The sequence below is a fragment of the Malurus melanocephalus genome, unplaced genomic scaffold (genome assembly GCF_030028575.1).
Source record: "Malurus melanocephalus ecotype Western Australia unplaced genomic scaffold, MMel_1.1 scaffold_1743, whole genome shotgun sequence".
NCBI classification, from domain to species: domain Eukaryota; kingdom Metazoa; phylum Chordata; class Aves; order Passeriformes; family Maluridae; genus Malurus; species Malurus melanocephalus.
In genome coordinates this window covers 1-21108 of record NW_026624975.1, presented here as the reverse complement: position 1 = coordinate 21108, position 21108 = coordinate 1, and the positions used below count along the sequence as shown (strand labels likewise).

Sequence of the window (21108 nt, the reverse complement as noted above, 5' to 3'; positions counted from 1 at the left end):
CAGCTGAACCAGATTATTGTTGTAGGTCCCTTCCAACTGAAATATTCTATTCTAGATGCTGTGAGATATTCAGCACCATCAAGAAAGAACTGTTGTTTTTAACACTATAGGAAACAACACAGGAGTACTCTACACCCACCCAAAACAAGATGCTTTGTAGAAACGTTGAGTAGCTCATGGCAACCTAGCCATCCCCCAAAAAACAAAACAAAACAAGAACAAAAAAAAAACCAAAAAAAAACCAACCCAAACAACCCATAAAGTTCTGGGCWGAACAAAGATGTCAACAGTGGTCTCCATTCTGCTTACCCGGCTGTCCCCGAGGTTGGCTATGTAGAGAATATTGTCAACAGCTAAGACACAAGTGGCTGTGGAGCCATCCTTCCATGCTGGCTTCCTGAAGAGAACAAAAATGAGATTATTGAAGGAGAAAAACAATGCTTAAGAAGTTAAGTCACAGGGTGTTCTCAAAGGAGAGTCATATGCACACACATCAGGCAGCACAAACCCACAGCAGCTGCCTGCGAGCAGTGCAGGAAACTGTTGGTGATGAACATCAAACTGGACATGGACAGAGGAACCACACAGAATACTGACTTCTGAATGCACAGCCAGTGCCAAGCTGGTGTAAATACTGCCAAACACAGCTCCTGCACCAGCCCTTCCTCACACCAGCTCACAGGAAACCTTACATGTGAGCAGAACAGGSTCAGCCCAGATCACTGCCCAGAAGCTAAAGCACAGAGAGCAGACAAGCTTCCCACACTCCTCCTGGGAGGCTCCTTTGCAGCAAAAGGAAGGCACAGCCCACTCTGCAGCAGAGTTATCTTCTYTTCTGCCTACATTTTCCTTCCTTTTCTCACAGTACCCCTGCCCCCTCCCCCACCTCAGCAGCACCACCACTTGCTCAGATGCTCTCCTATTTAATTTCCTGTAGTTAAGCTTTTATCTCTAGAGCTCTAGGTAAAACGAGAAGCATTTCTTGGATTACAGCTGCCAGACTAGTCCTCTCCACAAAGAAGCCTAGCTATGATGCTGTTATTCACTGAAACTAGCTTTGAGAGACTGATTTCTGGACATATTTCATCCAGTTTTTTCTTACTTTGAAGGTGTGGCTGAATGAACATGAATTAATTTCACTATCAACACAGCTATTGCTAGCAATCCATTGTAGTGCTTTTGTCCTAAGTCATGCTTCTGACCAGAGGCTGGTTTGAGAAAGACATTATTGTGACAGACTCAAGAAAGGTTCTTTCTTTTGCCTGGTCAAGCTTCTTGTTCTGATTAGGCTTAAAGAGACTGAGCCAGTTTGCAATTTATTTAAAATTGAAAGTTTTCAGGCAAATGCAGAATCAAATGCATCAACAGTCTCTCCATCCATGACAGAGGTGTCATTGTGAAATAATAGTAGTAAAAAAACCAAACCATATCGGTGTAAAGGGCTGGTAACAGAGTGAGTGTATTTTAAAGGCAATGTACATGTTCCCTAGTTCACACAGTTGGTGTGTCAGTTCAGCAGAGACTGAGAGAAGGTCAGGGAGCTTGGCAATTCACACCCAGCTGCAAGGCAGGCTGGCATTTACCCTACAGAGGAACATTCTTCAACATCTCTTGTTTTAAGAAAGCAAGATCTAAACTTACACTGGAAGAGTTACGTTTTTCAACACAGGGTATTAAAAGCTACCTCAAGGATGGGTTCCAGACTGGCAAGCACAGCTCTGAAGAAAGTTGGCTTAGTGGCCTCTACAGATAYCCTCCTGCCACACTGATGCCATCCACAGAGAGGGGCAGTATGGGGCCAGTCCCTTTAGCAACATGTCAAGTCTTTAAAAAGGTGGCAAACAAGACACCCTGACAAGGACAGAGGTGGTCCTTGGACCTGTTTTGCTTCCTTCCTTATGAGGAACATGTATTCCAGTCTAAGGGACAACATGCCATKATCTAGCTCTAGCAAGCATCAGCTGGCAGAGTCACAGCCTGACACRGTGGAGCTGTGTTTTGCCCAAGCACAGACAGGACACAAGGTTTCCTCTGCCCTGTTCAGAACTCAGACCTCAGTGGTGCACACTAAGAAATATAAAAGAACACAAAKCATTTGCACTTACTGGCTGGATGCTTGCTTTAGAAACTCTTCATCTGTGTGTTTGAAGGTGTCCAAAAGGCACCTCTTCACAGTTTTCTCCACGCTGACTACCTCACCTGTCAGACAGAGAAAACAGCAACTAAGCTCCAACTAAAGCATATTTATCTATCCTAGTCTGTTCTTTTGCTCATCTAACATTCAGTCAGGCAAGTGCATGTCTTGGGCTCTGCAGAGCAGCTGGGACATCCTGGCTTTACCCTACCAGAARTCTGTGCAGTAGCAAATGTGGAGAGTTTACTCCTGTGGTGGCAAGGTTTATGYCATATTTTTATAATTGAAGTGGCACTGCCAAAATTGGCAACAGTGCATCTCACACTTGTTTAGCGAGTCACAAYTGGCTACTTGCACCTTTGTGCCAAAAAGCCTTCCTGCCTCTTCCCCAGGACACAGAGCAGTCTTGCAAGCCCTCTGGGAATGAAGGATGGGAACTGTAGGATTACACCCAAACAGATCAGTTTCCCTATTCACTGCCAAGGCAGGAAAGGTAACAGGTGTCTTACAGCCCTTATTCCACATYTCTCACCTTTAGGAAATTTCTTAATCAGGTTTTGATGCAGATTCTGTGCAGCAAATTTTGAGGCTCGGACTCCCCCATGGCCATCAAAAACAGCAAAGTACGAGACACGTGTGCTGTGAGGGAACAAAAAGCAGCAGAAAGAGACTAAGAAAGGCCATTAGSCAGGAAATGGGATCTAGTACATTCCTCTCCATAATACCCTGCCCTGTATTAGCCAGACCGAAAATCCTGCACTCCAAGGCACAAAAGGTAGCGTTCTCTGAGCTCACACATTCAGCATTTACATGGTTTATGTGCTCCAGCACTGAGCTGAGAACTTTCTTGCAATTTTCCATTTCTCAAGAAAATGAAGAGCAGAAGGGTTTAGAGAACACAACTTGGTCTAAAAGTAGATAAACATTTCACCTCACAGACACTGCAACTCTCCAGCATTACAGACATCAGTCTAGCCAATCCTACAGTACCCTCTGTGCCTGAAGTTGTTTCAACTATGCTACAGACAAAAAAACTTGGATCTCTCAGCACACAAACCTCTTGGGACAGTGCTAGCTCTCAAGTTAAATCCAGCATCAGGGTGATGCTTGAGAACATTCCTTTAAATACACATCCCCAATTACATTTAAGTAACAGAGGATCAACATCCAGAGTTATCGGGCCCTCATGGTACTTGCAATGTCAGTGACTGAATCTACTAAGCAGCCCTCAGAGAGGATTCTGTACACAGGAGCCCTGTGAATTGCCTGGGAACACAGCTGATGATTCACTGCAGGTMTCCCAAAACCACACACCACAATACAGGCAGACAAGAGCATCAGCTGCTCAAAGCAAAAAGGATCATCTTATGGGCTTAGCTGAAGCAAGCTGGAGCTCCCTCATCCACAATGGCTGTTCTGGCAGTTGGGGCCCACTTACATTTGGGAGGGCAGAGGCTGGCACTCCTCRGTGATATCATTTAAGATGACATGTGCATCCTGCATGTCTTCTCTCTCCCCTTTTCTCTCTGCCACATAACCCTTCAGTCCAAGAATGCCCACTGATCCTAAAGGGGAACAAAGCAGATGCATGCAAATCAAACTCCTCTGTCTCCTYAGCTCAAGCTAAAAACCAGTAAGTTCTTAACTTTCAGAGACCTTGTCCTGCAACAAAACATCTAGCATCTGCTGATGAACAGCATCTATTTATTTAGTAACATGGGTTTTTATGTGTCTCCAAGGTCAGCACTCTAAAAGCAGCCTGCCCTCCTTTTAGCTGGCAGCTGTAGCCAAGCCAAGGACTGCTGGGCATCAAACAGGGCTCTTACCAAACAGGGGTGGGGGACAGGGAGGGCAGGGGAAGCACGTGGCACTGAACCTGCAGATTAAGTAAAGCACAGCTTTAAAGAGTGTCCTAAGGACAGGAAATCCAGGTCTGATGTTCCCAGGACGTGTTCTTTCCTTTGTACCTCTGAATACATCTTAGTCCCAAAGCTGCAACAGAGCACACAGACACTGAAGTCAAAGGCCCTGTATGCAGCTGTCTCAATCTCTCCCCCTCTCTGGCTTCCTTAGCAGCCAGCTGAGAGATCCGTGGCAAAGCCAAACCCCCTCTTGGCAGCACAAGCTCCTATGCTGCCAGTGCTGAGATGCTGCTCAGCTTCTGCTACCTCAGCAGGGACAGTAAGAAGGCCCAGGTGAAGGAGGCAGACAGAGCCAGGAAGCTCGAGGGGCTTCCACAAACCCCTGCAGCAGTTTGTTCCCTACAAGAGGCTGAAAAGGCAAGCAGACTGAAGAACCAAAGCTTAGCTTTGTTCTGGACTTACTCAGCCCAACGCCAAAAGTACAAATTGAGTACATTTGTTTTCAAACTGTCTGAAAACCTTTACAAACTTTCTTTTCCACAAGTTCTTCCCTGCCATTCTYCTCTTCCTCCTCCTCCAAGGACTTCCTCTTCTGCCCTTTCTCTTGGCTCTCTGCTGATGAGTCTTGCTTGGTAGCACTGGAGGCTGAAAGAAAGTAAAATTACAGGTGGCTCAAGTGTTCCAGCACTATTTTACCTGCATCAGTTCAGCAGCAATTCCTTTTATACCACATCACCCTCGGGGTGCAGGCTCACACACTCACACAGCATTAAGTGCCCAGAGTTATTGCTGAACAAGACACCCTGACCACAAATGGATACACAGAGCTTCCCACAGCCCACACAACCTGTGGCACACATCACTGCCTGACCACTGCTGATTTCACCACTCCATGCTCTGTGACTCCACCTCAGGCACAGGATAGCCACTGGCTGCCAGGCTGCTGATTCTCCCCAACAACCATGGGGAGAACTTATTTTAGCTAAGGTGGGGTCTGTCCCCCCCATCCCCAGTTAATTGCTCAGGAAGCTAATGTTACAGGCTAGAACCTTTCTAGTTTATKATTATTATCACTATTATTATTGATTTCCTCTATGATCTCCGCCCCCAACAATGCAAAGAAATTCTTTTTATTACTCCAAACGTGTGTATTTTTTAGAKGGTTCAGAAGGAGACTACAAATTAAAGCTAGCAAGCAAAACCTGGCATCAGAACTCTGGCTTTTTCCTTCTGGAGATTTAGTCTCATATGGTATAATGAATTACCCCACCTCCTCCCAGGTGAGAGCAAGCACATGGCTGCATGCAGAATGCCTTGCCAGTGCAGCAGTCTGCATTTGAAGCCTTTTTCAGCAAGGAACAAGGAGGCAGCTTGTGCCTACAGCAGAAAAGCAGCCAGAGCAGTGGCTGCACCAGGGCACACACACACTTGACCTCCCAGAGCAGGGAGCTTTCAGACAGAGAATGGGGAACCCCCCCATAAGACAGAAATGTACTTCTGGGAACAGGCCTAATTTTACTTCTTAAGRTTCAGAATCGTCATTTAAACAATTGGGGCACAAATTGCCATGACAAATTGCCATAAATTACCAGCCAATCTGGACTGGAAAAATATACACCAGGTTAACTTGCAATGGGTGCAACACAACAGGTTGCATCCTGGGCTTTTCCAAGAGGGGTGACTGAGCAGAGGCTGGTGAATGACACAACTCCTTACCTGGGTCACCGCTGCTGGCTGGTGGGAGACCATCAAAGAGCAAAGAGCCTCCTTTTCCTGGAGCACAAGAAAAAGACAAAAGTAACTAAATATTTTTGTTCTTTTCAGGGAATAAGGCTTTGCCTATGTGTCTCTACTCAGGTGAAGAAACTACGTCAGTTTACCAAAGAGAGCCAAATKTCTACTTCCATTACTAGTTGGGCAAATCCAGGCTTTGCATTTGTTCCAGGGAACATTTATATGGAATGTTTTATAGAATGTATGTGGAACATCTGTAACACCATACACATTTACAAAAAAATCAAGTGGGATGCAGCTGGTCTGCACACCAGTACTATAAACCCATAGTCTTTATTCTGTCTAACAAAGAACAGGATTTACACACATTTCATCTGAATGAGATGCTGATACAGAAAACATGGAAAACCAAACCAGTGGCAGGAACAGAACAACCATACCTGAGTCAGCACTGCTGGATGGTGGGAGATCATCAAACAGCAGAGGCCCTTTCTGGGCATCTTTCCCTGCAAGGCACCAGGGCAGAGTCAGGAACAGTGCAGACACTCCTGAGCTGAGTTGTTCTGAAAGGCCTTCCCCCCAGCCAGCATAGAGGTGGTAAACCAGGACAGCCTTACTTCCACCTTTAATTTTAGCACCTGCTACACAAGCAAAATAACCACCTGCCCGGGGCTGAGGTGAAGTGTAGTCCTGAGAATAGGTTTTGGAGTTTTTTTGCTTAGCAATTCTCTGAGCTCGCATTAACACCCCTCAGCAGTACAGGGAGGGGAAAAGCTTCAACATGATCTAAATCGCAGACAACTGTAGTTCATGCACAACATGCAACATGGTCTAAACTGCAGCGGGAAAGGGGGAAAAGAAAACCACAAAAACCACCAAACCCGGCAATTTTCCCAGCGATTTTTAACCCGCACCCTCACCCGCCCCCTTGCCCCTCAAGCTCCTTGTAGCGGCGGCCTGGCCGTGCACGGCCGAGCTGCAGCAGGCCCGGCGGGGCCCGCGGCCTGTCAGACCGAGCCCAGGTGAGGCCAGGGGCCGGGAGCGGGCAGAACGGAAGCAGAGCACGGGCCCGAAGGGATGGCGGCCTCACCAGCGGCGCCGCCGGGCTCGGGCAGGTCCCCGAACAGATCCATGGCCGCCGGCCGTGCCGCCAACCCCGCGCGGGGCCGACCCGCACCGCAGCCGCCCCGGGCCGGAAATGGGCGCGCCGCCCGGCGCTGAGGGGCGCCAGCGGAAACACGCTTTGGCCCCGCCCACCAGGTGCTCGTCAAACCGCCTCCACCAATCGCAAGGGGGATCACGCTGTCAGTCAGCGCCGCCGCCCCGCCCCCCGCCCCGTTGGCCGGTCCCGCTAGGGGGCGCACTCTCAGTGGCGCGGGCGCTGCCCGCCCTCAGCTCGCGTCCCAGCGCCTCCCGCCCCGCCGGCCCCGGACAGGACGCTCAGCGCACGCCAATTGCGTTAAATGCGACATTTATTTCAGAACCGAACAAGCCTCACGTGCGCACGGACGGCCAGGACCCGCAGTACTGCCCCCTGGCACGCGGCAGGGAGCGCCGGCGGGGACCGGAGAGCGGCCTCCCTCCTCTTCTGGCTCCAGCCYGCCCGCCGATGCCCGCCTGCCTCCCGTGCCACCCGCTGCCCTGTGGAATTTCCCTTCCGGTTGGGCTTATAGTCTTGCTGAAACCTCCGGTTTGCATTCCTTGCCGAGRGGATGGGTGCCAGGACCATGACAAAGGAGCGCGGTGCTGGTCAGAGCGCTGCTGTAAGATGGCAAGGGTGGCCCGTGTGCCGCATCCAGCGGGAAGCCCTGTCTTCCTCGGCCCCSACCTCCAGCCCAGCCGCCTGCTCTGCAGGTTTGCTGGCCTCAGGCATGCTTTGGCTCTGGCTGGAGGATGCCTTTTTGCTGGCTGCGTCTTGTCTGTGGCACAGGCAGCACCACACAGCTCTGGCCGGCGAACCGGTGTCTGGTCCCTGACAGACACTGGTCCTGTCTCTGCCAGAAGCRGCTTTCATTCTGGAAGAGCCTCTCCTCAGGTACCCTGCTTCTCCACCCTTAGCCCCTTACATTGAAATCTGGGGTGGTACCAACTAGTCTTTGCCCAGAGCACAGGAGCTAGGATATTGCAGCCTTGGCCCCTGCACTGCCCCAGCTCAGCCTCTCCGTGCCTCCAGGCTGGCACCTCTTCATCCATAAAGGGCACAAGTCAGCCTCCAGGTCTAAAATGGATCACAGAGAGGAAAACAGACCAGTTTGATGGAGAGCTTGTCGTGGGCAGGGGAGCAGGGCTGAGAGGAGCAGCCCCACTGCAACTATGGGCTGTAATAATGGGGTAAGACGCCCAAGGAGCTGTGGCGAGACCAGGCAGAACCAGCATGTGCTTAAGAAAAATCCCCAMACTTTCTGTGACCTGAAACCCAAGCTAAAGGGTGCCTGATATGCAGCAAGGAGGCCCATGCAAGCCTCTACTCATCTGCCGTGTCCCTGCCTGTCCGTGCCCCCCACAATACGAGTATAACAAGAAGACAGCACCACGTCCCACACACACACACACACACGCACACCCACACCCCACAGACAGTGCAGGGAGGTGCGGCAGAGCCAAGGCGCAGCCGTGCTGGACAAGAGACAGCAAAGCTGGGGGGTTGCCTGGGAGATGCACGGAGGAAGATGCCCAGCTTCCCACACGGAGCTGTGCCAGATGCTGCTGGCCACTTGGGAAGCTCTGAACAAAAACATCTAGGTGAGAGATGGGAGAAGAGAGAGAGCTGCTGCTGGAGGAGGTGGGAAGCAGTGATGGCTGGAGGAGAAGGTGTTTTCAGCAAAAACACCTCCGATGTGGGAAGCCCCCAGATTAACATGCTGATGAAGGCAGGGTGGAGGGAGGGGGGTGCTCGCTTCTGCAGTAGAGGGAGAGTGAGAAAACATCAGCTATAACAGAAAAAAGAAGCCCCATCCCCACCCTGACACCCTTTGATCTGCTTTGAGCCTGTCATCCTGCTGGGAGAAGAAGGGATGTGCAAGCCCTTTWGGGAAAGGGCAAGAAGGACCGTGTAAGGGTGGGATGGTCATTCCTAGTTGTGGCTCCTGGGGAATTTTCCCATTTCCACCTGAACCTCCACACTCCCTGCAGGGTTGGAATCCTTGGCATCCTGCCCTAAGAGTGGGAAATCCCTTTGGATGAGACATGTGGGGATTCCAGGATGGGATAGTGGAGGTGGCCCACATGCTTTTGGTTGGATAGGGTAGCCCAGCACAGGGTGACAGGCAGAGCCATCCCCAGAGCTCTCCTTTTCCCTCCACTAGGACCAAGCTCCAAAGTGCAGTGACCCATCCGCATGGACGTGGGTGCCCTGGCCAGCTGAGACTGTGAGCTCCTCCCTTCCAGAGGTAGATGGGGCAGGTAGGAATTGCCTTCTTTGGGAAGACGTGGTGGGCTGTCTGGCCACTGCTTAGGGGGAAAATCGTTTGAGCTGTAGGGGAAGGCAAAGGAAATGGTTGGGGAAGGGCATAGAGTGAGGGTGAGAGCTGCACTGCTGCCAGGCACAAGCCAGGGATGTCCTGGGAAGGCATCTCCGGAACCCAGCCCACCACCAAGGCTCTCCCCTGCCTGGGGGAGGCATTGGCTGGGGGCCAGGACTCAACTTGGGGGGATTTTTGTGATGTAAATAGAAATAAATACTTTATAAATATAATCTTAAAGTACTGACACCTGATCTTACTCCGCTGCCTCTTGCAGAAACATCAGTAAATTAGGGAATTCCCACACCTAAATTACCACTTTCCCTTTGCCTGAGGGCAATTCCTCCTGCTCTCCCAGCTCTGAGCTTTACTGCATTCCCATCTCTCTAGATCAAAGACCAGCTTTTGGCCACAATTACCCTTCTCACCCCCTCCCCTCTGATAGGGACCTTTTTTTGAGCATTAGATGGTGTGATATGAAGGTCACCCATGGGGGGACAGGCAGAAGATGGCACGTGCAYGAGGAATCCTGCCCAGGCGGGTCCAGGCTTTTGCAGCTACAAACAGAAGTGACTTTCCCCTGTGAAGCTGTGAGTCGAGACAGATCCTTCCATGGAGCAGAGAGCTGGGGCAGCAGATGGTGTGAAAGATCAGATATTAACATGGGGAGTCTTCAGACAGAATCAGCTATCTTGATCCTGTTGGCAGACGGATGAGGTGGAGGGTGGTTTTCAGGTTAGATTCKCATCTGGGCTGTTCTCCTTCTGGACAGCTTGGATCTGATTTGGAAAACAAGGGACAAAAGGTGTTAGAGATGTGGACAAGGAGAGGTGGTACTCTCAGGTTGAGTATCCTACCTCCAGGCCAATACTTGAATCCARACAGCTGGAGGGACATAAAATTAAAGTCTCTTTAGCCAGAGCACACATATTTCTGTGCATTTATTCCTATTCCCCTAGTCCTGCCACTTGAGATGATCTCAAGAGCTGCATGAGATGTTCTTGTTGAGGAATAAATAGGTTTAGTGCAGGTAGCTTGGTGTGCAGCTGCAGTCTGAACTGCAGGGAGCCTGAGGCAGGAGTCCGTGAACTGCCGATCATTTACATAACAAAGGGTACAGGGACCTGCGGCACAGCCAGGTGAAGGACACAGCAGGAGCCCAGGAACCCAGAGGAATCCAGACTTACTGCCCTTAGACTATGCTGTGAAGGGTGTGGTGCCTGTGTGACTCAGGGAGTGGCTCCTGGATGATCAGACAGGAAAGTTTCCTCATCAGTCTCAAAAATTCTGTCAGATGGTCTCAAGAACAGTGGCAGGCCAGTGTCCTTGCCACCAGGCATGGATGTTGCTTTGAGCTCAGCACAACAACATCTCTGTACCACTTGGAATCTGGCCCCAGACTGAAGCATTTAAATGTGGATGAGCTGAATTCAAAATCAGTATGATTGAAGTTTTGCCAGCTGAGAGCCTGTCCAGGCACAGCTCTGCACAGGAGATGCTCCCCACACCTGGCTGGGGGCTGCAGCAGGAAAAGCAMTGGGAGCCTGCAGCCCCCCAACAATGGCTTCTCTGCATCCCCCTTCCCCCCAGCTGCCCTGTACCTTATGGATCCAGCCAGGAGAGGGTTGAAAGCGTAGAGCCAGTCGTGCATGTCCTTGTCACTGCTCGCCTGCAGCAGGATGCCCCGGTGCTCCGTGCACACCGCAAATGTGTTCGGGGTCTGCTGATGAGAGACAGGCTTAGTCCCTCGCTCAGTGGGGTGCGTGGAGTGGGGCTGGCTCCCAGTGCCCTACCTTGAGCATGGCCTGCTGGTCCTCACTGTACTCCACTTGGGCCTTGGAGAGGTTGAGTATGGCCCTCTCGACCGCATCCTTGTCCGAGTTGTAGATGTAGACATACGGACGCCGGACCACCACGAAGCGCTTCACCCATCCATTGGTGTGAGGCTCCAGGAAGTGCAGGTAGCCCTTTTTGGAGACGATGGGACTGCAGAAGGGACCAGGTACAGGGTGGGATACAGACCATGAGGAAGTGGCAATGGTAGGCCATGGACCCCTGCCCATAGGTGCTCCCCTCGCTGGCTGCTCCAGTTGCTCCTACCTGACTCGAATCTCCTGGATGTCAGGCACCAGCAAACGCTGGGGCTCCTTCTCCTCCTCAGGCCGGCGGGCTGGGGACTTCTTCTGCTCTCCTTCTATCACAGTCTCCAGGTCAGGACTCTCTGCCCTGGAGGACATCTGGGGGGTTCTGGGGAAGGAGGAGAGGATGGAATGTAGGAAGAGTGATGGCTAGGGAATACCCATAGACAATGACCGATTCCCAGTGATACAGCTGCTCTGCTTGGGTGTATCACCAGAACTCCCAGCCAGCTTCTTACCTGACCTCCATGGCATTGTAACGTCCTTCCACCAGTGACGGGCAGGTCGAGGAGGGGGTGAGAGTGGGGACCCCAAGAGCTGGCATGGAGGGGTCTCTTATCAAGGTCACGGACATTTCAGACAGCTGTGAAGGAATGGAGCTGTGGACTAGAGTTTCTGCACAAAGCCAGGCACATGCAAAGGACCAGGTTCCTGCTCATASAGGGTGACCCTGGCTGGCAGGGTCCTCCCCTGGCATAGTCCTGAGAAGCCCAGTTCTGGGAAAATCCAGGGCAAGCAGAGGGAGCAGACACTCCAGAGGAGGCATGACTTGTGCCATAGTGCCCATCTGGCCCCCACCCAGCCATCCCCCTGCCAGCTACCCCTCCCTCCTTGGCTCCACCAGCCCAGCAGAGCGGGGCAGCAGCTGTACCTTGCTCTCACTGGCGCTAATGCAGACGTGGCTGTGGCTGTACTCCCTGTTGAAGGTGTGCGTGAGCAGGCGCAAGCACTGCAGAGAGAGGAGGAGGACAGTGGGGCATGAGGCACATTCCACCTCCCRCTCCCCTTGGGCTTTCTCCTGCCACAGCCCCTAGCCGCCCTGTGGAAGCCACTTCCCGGCTTGATCCCCACAAGCTGGGGATGCTGCAGCATGGTACCTTCACTGCCAGCTCCTTCTGCCTCTCGCTGGGAGTCTCAGGGGGTGAGGTGCGGCCTTCAGGGGCCCCGTCAGCAGAAAGTGGGGAGGAGATGCAGGAGGTGCTTCGGGACTCAGAATCCTCACTGGAGCAGGGTGACAGGGTCTCCATGCCCAGGCGCTGGGTCGTCTCCAGCTTCTCACGCAGTAACAGGTAGTGTCTCGTCTTCTCCACCTGGGCACAGACACTCAGGCTCAGGGGTGGCCCTTTCCCCCATCACCAGGCCTCATCAACCCCATTTACTAATTAGCTTTGGATCTGCTGGGATCTAGCAGTGATACACAGGAGTACTGGCAGCACAGCCCCATTCCTGCCTTCTCCCACAACCAAGATAGCTGCCACACACGCTGGGTGGGGAATCCCCCCAGCACCAGCAGAGCTGTGAATTGCACCATTTCAGCCCTTTTCTAGCCCAGACTCTTACTTCTTGCAGGAGGCTGAGCTTCTCCAGCTCCCACTGATGGTCAAGGATGAGGCTGTCACTGCGGGGCCGCCAGCCAGCCAGGTTCTCCTCTCCCCGGACGTAGGCTACAGAGGTGTCCAGCACGCGCCGGCGCCTTCTCTGCATGCCTGTGAGCACAGATGCACAGTTGGGGACACAGACAGACAGCCCCCAGCCCAAATGCCCAGCTGTGCCTCCCTGCCCCWGCCGAACAGGCATGGCACCCACCTGGGCTGCCGGCATCAGCCACACGGCAAAGGCTGAGCTCGTAGACTCCTGTCACACGGTTGCTGTGAGCAAAGAGAGAGGAAGCATTACTGGCTTTGCCCCATYTCCACACCCCAGTTATTTCACCCAGGCCGCTGGGAGGCCCTAGAAAAGCTCCACTCTCTGAGTGATGGCGCTCTTCTCCCCAACTGGAGCATCCTGGTACCTCTCAGAAGCCCGCAGGCTGCCGCTGCCAAAAAGATTGCGGATGGAGCGCGAGGCAGGAAGCTTAGCATCACGGGAGTAGAAAACCATGCAGAAGTCTTTGGTGATGACAGCGGGCTGAGTGCAGTTCTCCATCTGCAGTAGGGAAGGGGGAGGCATCAGGGGGGCTGCAGGCTGGCAGCCCAGCAGGTCTCTCCCACCCTTGTGCCCAGCAGGTTCCACTCCCACGGGGCCCCCAAGCACCAGGTTGAACCCTGCACCCCATAAGCATTGGCTAAGGAAGGGCTCACCCTGGCTGCACCCCAACAGCAGGGGAAATACCAGACTTTKTTGATGTATAGTGACCCCAACCAAGGTCCTTGCCTCGATGTAAGCTGACAGGGTGATGTAGATCTTCTCCCGGTAAGGGGTGACACGGTTGAGCAGCAGCGAGTTGTGCATGGAGCTATCCCACGCCGCCTCAAACTGGTAGAAAGTCCTGCCAAAAAAAGCCAGCAGGGCCAGTAAAACAACCTCCCCAGAACCCTTGGCAGGCGAGCAAGGAGATGCCATTGTTCCCCCCACAGCGCTGCAGCAGGCCTGCAAGGACACACAGACATGCATGCGCAGTGGGGACAGRTAGGGACAGCCACTCCAGAGGACACAGGCTCAAGGCAAAGGGCACAAGGCATGGTGGCAGGAGGACACGGCACCCTTGAAATGGCCAATGGACCGGGGTTTTGGAGAGGAGGGACCGTGGGAGGAGTGGGGTGCTCAGATGGGGTGCAGGCAAGGCAGAGCAGGCTGGGAAGGCAAAGGAGGGTGAAGGAGGGTTCATGCCCCACCCCCGTGTTCAGAGTAGGGGCTGCCACCCCCAGTGCACCCGGGACAGTCCCCACCATCCAGCCTGGGGTACAGCACCTCCCAGTCCCTGCCAGGAGTGGCTGTTGCCATTTGGGTCACGATGGCCAGAAGGGAAAGGAGGGAGGATGCTCAGCACGGAGCGGGTGCTGCCAGCCCACCTCTGGGAGCACAGAGCCCCCCACCAGCCAAGTCCCCTTCCCCTGGGCTGCCCCTGTCTGCCAGCCCTGGGCCCCAGTGAGAAGCCAGAGACCATGATGTAGTGACTGGCCCCTGTCAGGCTGTCTCCCCTGGCTCTTGCTCTACCCTCATCGCCAGCCCCATTCCCATTCTGCTGCCTCTGACCCCTTTGCTGTGTTTCCCATGGCTCCCAGGCTGGGAGAAGGAGCAGGGGACAGCGGGTCCCACTCATCCATGCCTACAGCATCCTGAAGAGGATGACACAGCTCCCCCAGATCAAGAGTGGCAGCTGCCCTCCCTTGGGTTGAGTAGCTGAGGGTGAGGAAGCAGGAGGTGGCTCCAGAGAGAAAGCATGGGGGATCCCTGTTTCACCCCCTGCACCACTCCTGACCTCCCTCCCTGGTCAGCCTTGGCTTTATGGTACACCCACTCCCCAAAACCACCCAGAGCTGCTGCGGACCCGGCTCCCGCCTGAGCATCCTCAAGAAGCTGTGGTTCAGCCACATCTCAATGAGAACACTTCAGCACGTCCCTCAAGCAGCATCCACGTGGCTGAGGAGCAATTTTAACAAGAGCCAGGGCAGCCAGCGGGAGCGGGCAGAGGTTCTCGACTGCAATTTCCCCCATGTTGGAAGAAAAGGGAGAGTGATGCTTTCAACAGGTGTAAAATACAAAACCCCCCCGGCGTGAGACACAGCCAAGGCAAAGGATCGCTTTGCAGACACAGGTTGATAAAGAAAAGAGCGCTCCCCAAGGAGGAGGAGGAGAAGAGGAGCCTCAGGGGAAGGGAGAAAGAGCAAAAAGCAAAGGGAGGAGGCAAAGGGGAAAAAGAGAAAAGCAGGAGGGACCAGACCGAGCAGGTGCGCGTGAAATACCTAGTGTCATTTCCCAGCGAAATGCTATAAGTGGAAGGTGACCCAAGGACAAACACACACATGTACACACACAGAAAAACGACAGGTCAGAAGAGCCCCTCTGGAAGGGACTCGCCCATATCAGCACCACTGGMCAAGGGAGCTCCTGCCTAGCTGAACCCAAAATGGGAATCAAAAGGAGCTCAGCAAGGGCAGACAGAAGCTTGCCAGACTGGGTGAAAACCCTCTGCCTCCCACTTTCCTCACGGTCCAGCAGCTGGGAAGGGAGCACAYGCTCCCTATCCCCTTAACTCTGCCCTTGTGCCATCCCAAGGCAAGGAGCTCCCACCCAGCGCAGTCCCCTGGGACAGTGCCAGCTGGGGGGATGAGCCGTCCCACCGCCGCTCACACAGCAGATGACTTCTTGGCCCACCCCTGGTCCACAAGGAAAGCATCACTGTGCTGAGAGACAGGCAGTGCTCCCTCTGGGCAGTGCCAGTGTGAGCCCATCTCTCTTGCAGGGGGAGGCTGGATCAAGGCTGTATCCGCTTTCCTGCACCCTGGGAGGGGACAGAATGCTGCTGGAGAGACAGCTCTGCCCTCAGACATCGTGGTCTTGAGCAGGACCAGCTTTGAGTTGCTGCAGGGAGGACAGCCTTCGGCACAAAGTTTTGTACCAGGACTCAGGGCACTCCATCTCTTGTCTCCCAGACACCTGCCCCTCTTTTTCTGCCATGGGGCACAGTGGTGGGTCCGTCCCCTGGGGCCTCAGCGATGCTCCCATCCAGAGGCTGATGGCACATTCACAAACCTGGCACCTCTCACACAAATGCCAGGCTCGAACAACCTCTGCCCCTTTACACAGGGGACCAACAGTCTGTGCCACACGTGCGYGTGTGCACCTACTGTCACACCCACACACAGACACGCACTGCCCGTATGCCACACCGACACCCACAGGACAACCGTGCATGGGGTGGGCAGCCACTGCCACACCAACTGCGGAGCTGCCATCGATACCGGGTGCCCAGGAGAGGGCAAACAAAACTTCCACTGTCCTCACCAGCCCTGCAGCTACTCCAAGCAGCACCAGGGGCTGAGCTGGGGCTGGGGCAGGAGACAATGGAGGGTCCAGCACACTCAGTGCCAGGTGCCAGAGAAGATGGGAGAATGGCGAAGTTGAAAAGCAAGAATAAAACCCAAATCAGGCAATGGGGACGCAGGCGTGCGAGGGGGAGCGGCAGCCAGCCAGAGCGTGGCCCAAACGAACAGCAAAAGGGGTTGAGTGAGCAAGAGGTGCCAGCGCAGGAGGGAGGAGGGATGGGGCATGTGGGGGGATGAGGGGCTGGATGTCCAAGTGCTGCCTCTGGCGGGAGTGAGCGTGCCGAGGCAAGAGGGTAGAAAGAAAGAAAGGAGAGAAGAAGGAGGGGTGGAAAAAAAACCAATGGAAACAAATAATACCTAGGCATATCCGAATCAAGAAACTGCCTGCAAAAACACAAAACAATCACATGGTTAGTGTGGGCTTAGATGGGCAATAGCAGCTGAGGGAAGTGAGGGGGGACACCAGGCACTGCCCCCCGCGCCTCCGCCCTGGGCGCTCGACGCGGGGATGGATGCGCTGCTGAGGAGAGAGCTGAACCTCTCCCAGCTTCCTCCTGAGTGGCTCCGGGGCGCTGGGGAGGCTGCAGAGGGGAAGCTAGGGCTGCTCCAGGCAATGGAGGCTGCGTGGCACAAGGCAGCAAAAGCGGGGAGAGCAAGCAGCTGGGAGGAGGGTGAAATGGGCACTGCTCTGCTCTCTGCCTTCCTTCTGCCTGTCCTCACAGCTGCAGGGCGAAGCGTGCATGTCGGCATGTGGAGTGGAGGCAGGGGCCACTGCAGCTACCTGCGGGCAGCTGGCCACCCCTCCTCCCCCTGCCTCAGCGTGGGCAGGCTCCATGGCATAGATATGGGACAGAGATGACAAGTGCACGGTCTGTGCCCCCAAAGAGGCCCCCAGTCTCCACGCTCCTCTYCACATCCCCAGTATCCCCCCAGCCTGAGCCGTGTCCCCTTGTCCTGCAGGACTCACAGGGTGGAAGGCAGAGCAGGAGGCACATCCCTCCTGCCAGGCTACCCCAGGCATGCTGCAGATGCCGTATGGGGGGACCAACTAAACAACCATCCATGTCAGGAGCTGACAAAAAGCTGCACAGCCCCAAAAGCCCGTGGGTGCCACAGCCACCCATCTCCCAGCAAAAAAACCACCACTGAGCCGGGCCCTCCTCATCTGACCATCCCCATGTGGCCTCCCCAAGGCTGTGACAAAGTCTCCTGGTCCAACACTTGCACGCGTGCTGACCTCAGGACTCTGCTCTGCTGTCCCAATACTCCRTGCAGGTTGTTCTGTCATGTCCAGGAGCTGCCCTGAGAGTGCTCAGGGTAGCACCTCCCATTCAGACCCCCACTGTTCCTCCCAAAACACCCTGCCGTGGGACAATCCTCCTTGCAGCAGTAGTGACCACAAAGCAAACGAAGGAAAARGTGGTCCCCATTGCTCGCCAGCATGTTCCTACACCAGTGACCACAACACACACAGCCAAGGACCAGTCCTGCTGCTCCCAGTGCTGGCAACGACCATCGCTGTCTGGTTGCAGCTGCCTGCATGCACACATTTTGGACAGAGACCCCAGCCAGTCCCCCCGAGTTTCACCAGAACCCCTGGTGTAGAGCACAGCTCTGCCCTCCATATCCATGACCTTCCCGCCACTGACGGACTCACACAGGGAGATCTAGGAGATTAAAATCTTCCAGTCCTGCTTTTTTTGTACCCTGCCAAACCCACAGTGGGGACACCTCTAGGCAACCTGGTCTGGTGGAAGGTGTCCCTGCCCATAGCAGGGGATTTGGAGCGAGATCATCTTTAAAGTCCCTTTTAGCTGCAACCACWCTGTGGTTCTATGACACAGCYYGCTGGGACAGACAGGAARGGATGGGCWTCCCTGAAGTCCCCCATACTGGGTGGGAATGGCTTTCCTGCATTGCACACAGATAGGGATCTGCCATGGGTGCCAACTGGCCTTTCCAGCAATTTTGCTAGGACACAGGACCAATAGCCCTTTGTGGCACGTCCCCTCTAGCCACGGAGTTGGGACATSCTCCTGGCACCGGCACCAACTGCCTCCCTGTGCCACGCCATCACAGCCAGCACCAGAGAGCAGGACCCACACACAAATTCCCTGTAGTGCCCTCCCCAGCAAAGCAAGGCCCTGGGGAGGAGAAGGAAGGGGTTTAGGTGGCCTTATAACCCAAGAGCCTGTGCAGGTTCAGAAAAACCCTGCCTCAAGGCAGCAGTGGATCAGCAGAAGGGACAAGAGCCTTCCAGGGGAGAGAAAAGCTGCTACTCACCCCCCTCCATCCCTCACCACAGCACAGGAAGAGCAAAATAAAGCATCACGCACCGGTCATCCTGGGAGGGGTGGATGTACCCAGAGGACAGGATGTTCAGGGACAAGATGTTGGGGTCGATGAGTGACTCATCTGCTTCTGGAGTGTTCCGGATTCGACCTGCAAGCACAGCACAGAGGTGCCTCTGAGGTGACAGGCAGTGGCCCTGTGAGGGTGCCCATGAAGGCTGGGGCACACTGCCTGCCTGCAGCCCCCTGGCAGGCAGCAGTACTGGCCATTCAGCCACTGCTGGCCATTCAGCTCCAGAGATTCTGGTCCAGCTCCTGGACATGGTGGCAGGGGCTGAGGCATCCTGCCCAGGCAGTGTCCCAGTGTCACCTGCCAGACAGCCACTGCTTCACTAGTGCAGGGTAGGAGGGGAGACAAGGCATAAAGCCCCATGTGGGAACATGGGAATGTGRGCAAGAAACAGCCCAGGAAGATACCTGGGAGCTCAGTGGGCTGGGGACTGGCTTGGCTTACCCACAACCAGCTCCCGTACTTCCTTCCAGTGGATGAGGCTTCCCGTTTCATGGACCAAGGTGACAGTGATTCTCCTCTGGATGCCCTGAGACCCACGAGGCCAGAGAGAAGGGACAGTTAACACAGGATCCAACAGGAGTCAGAGCTGGGACAGCATCTGGGGCAGAGAGTACCTGATGAAGGAGGAAAGTCCCATGGCATGGCATGCCTCCACGGTGGTCCACAACGGCAGGGATGTAGCTGGAAGAGAGGATTGCAGCGTGACACAGAATCCTGCCAGCCTGCCCAGAGGTGCTGGGCCCTGGGCAAATCCCCTGCTGCCTTCTGCCCCTCTCCCTCTCCCTTTCCCAGCAGGACTCACTCGCCATTGGCCTCCAGCTCACAGATCTCGAAGAAGACCATCAGGTCATACTTGCACTGGCAGGGGCCAGCACTGGGCCGAGTCATGGTGCTCAGCTTTGTCGCAGGCACTGCAGGGTGACACAACAGGCAGGTGAGAGGCTGAGCCTGCTGCTGGCACTTGGGATGAGGCACAGGATGGCAGGGAAAGGGCAGGGCAGGGAGGGACCTCAGGGCACACACAGAGCAGCAACAAGAGCCTCATCCCAGGGACCTGGCTGAGCACTGGCACGCTTTCTCCCTCGCCCAACACGGGGTGTCAGCAAGAGGCTGGCTTGACCCAGTGCCAGGATGCCCACGGTGTGCCTGCAGTCATGGACACACCCCAAAACACACAGTGCTGCTCCAGGCACTGCTCAGGGGCAGCCAGAGGGAGGATCCCCCTGTTGCCATCTGGGCCACCCAGGGCAAGGAACCTCCTCCCTGCTGCTCTGCAGGTTGAGATGGGGCTCTACACCTTGTTGAGTGTTGTGAAATTGGGTGTCTAGGAATTTTGAGTGCTCTGGCCCATAGTACATTTTGTGGTGCCCCTGGGGTCCTAACTGATCATCTGGGGTTGGGGACACCCACCCAGCACTGGGACTACAGTGGACACAGAAGTGGGAGGCAGGCTCCCTACCTGGTTTGGAGAGTGGCATCACACGGGGGAAATGGCGTCGGGATGGCCTCAGCGGGCTGCAGACAGAACCAGCTTGGTTACAGCACCCCCAGGGACCCCAAAACCAGCCAGCCCCACCACCTGCTCCCTTTCTCTGGGTCCCCAGGCAGCCCACTGCAGCGGGGTGGCCCAGATGTGCCCACCTCAGGACATCCTTGCAGAGAGGTGGGAAGGGGTGCTGCTGGTAATGGCCAAACACCTCAAACACAATCGGCTGGCTCTTGATGTATTCGATGAAGGATTTCGTCACCTCCACAGCGATCTGGAAGAGAAGGAGCTGCTGAGCCACTGATGGTGCAGCTTAGCTGGGAAAGGGGACAGAACCAGCAACAGCACCCGGGATGCGGGAGGGTGTGAGACTTCCAGTCCCCTCATCCACTCCTCCCCTTGTTCAGGGATGCTCTCCCCTCCAAGACCACTGCTGTGAAATCCCAGCCTTTTCAGGTGGRTGACAGTGGCTTTTGGGCTCTCTCCTGCATATCCACCATGTCTAAGGTTGGCTTAGCTGGGTGACTGTGAGGGGCTGGGGAAGCCAGGAGGAAGCTGCTTCCCCGGGAGAGGATCCAGCCAATGGCCCTGCAGAGATCCCAGCAGCTGCAGAGGTGAAGGGGTGGTGGAAGAGGGGTACGTACATTTTGGACATGATAGAAGCCCAGTGGTGGCCCTCGTCCTGTGTTCTTCAAGGGCTCTGTTGAAAAGGCCTCATCGTGGCGATGGATGAAGCTGTGGAGGGAAGGAAGGTGGTTCAGGGGCTGTGGGATGGGGATGTGCTGGAGCAGGGAGGGGAGTGAAAGCAAGGGACCAGAACAGGAGCTGATTTCCCCAGGGGCAGCTGCCCACATTCTTGGCTGGCACAGGACTCCCCAAAGCTGATGGGAGTCTGTCTCCCTGCCTTTTGCCAGTGAGCAAACAAGTGCTTGGGCACATTCCACAGCCCTTGGGTTTGCCTCCCCATCCACAAAGCGCTCAGAGGTGGAGAGGTAGAGCTTTCCAACGCTCACCATGAGCCCCCAGGTGATGGCTGGAGCACGTGGAAGATGCAGGGCTGGGGGGCACTGGGGACTCACTTGAACTGGCAGAAGATGTCTGCGTATTCTGCGGAGATGCTGGAAGCTTGCAGGACTGTCACGCGGAAAGTGAAGATGCTG

General features: G+C 54.7%; 2 protein-coding genes across 2 annotated transcripts; both read right to left on the bottom strand.

Moving 5' to 3' along the window:
- Window positions 1-309: 309 nt before the first annotated feature.
- LOC130587310 (integrin-linked kinase-associated serine/threonine phosphatase 2C-like) lies at window positions 310-6944 on the bottom strand (the record flags this gene model as incomplete). The annotated part of the gene is made up of 8 exons (XM_057388287.1): window positions 6821-6944; window positions 6171-6236; window positions 5713-5769; window positions 4516-4641; window positions 3573-3699; window positions 2667-2773; window positions 2106-2199; window positions 310-397 (listed from the first exon to the last, which is right to left on the bottom strand). Coding segments are annotated over exons 1-8 (708 nt in total), but the record flags the coding sequence as incomplete, so codon positions are not given.
- A 248-nt stretch (window positions 6945-7192) lies between these two features.
- Window positions 7193-21104, bottom strand: LOC130587309 (kinesin-like protein KIF1A; the record flags this gene model as incomplete). The annotated part of the gene is made up of 21 exons (XM_057388286.1): window positions 7193-9970; window positions 10793-10911; window positions 10985-11177; window positions 11292-11438; window positions 11569-11693; window positions 11982-12059; window positions 12208-12420; window positions 12671-12816; window positions 12917-12978; window positions 13122-13255; window positions 13484-13598; window positions 15016-15039; window positions 16456-16482; window positions 18435-18540; window positions 18904-18988; window positions 19077-19143; window positions 19265-19373; window positions 19922-19977; window positions 20104-20222; window positions 20593-20683; window positions 21028-21104. Coding segments are annotated over 21 exons (2136 nt in total), but the record flags the coding sequence as incomplete, so codon positions are not given.
- Between the last annotated feature and the right edge of the window lie 4 nt (window positions 21105-21108).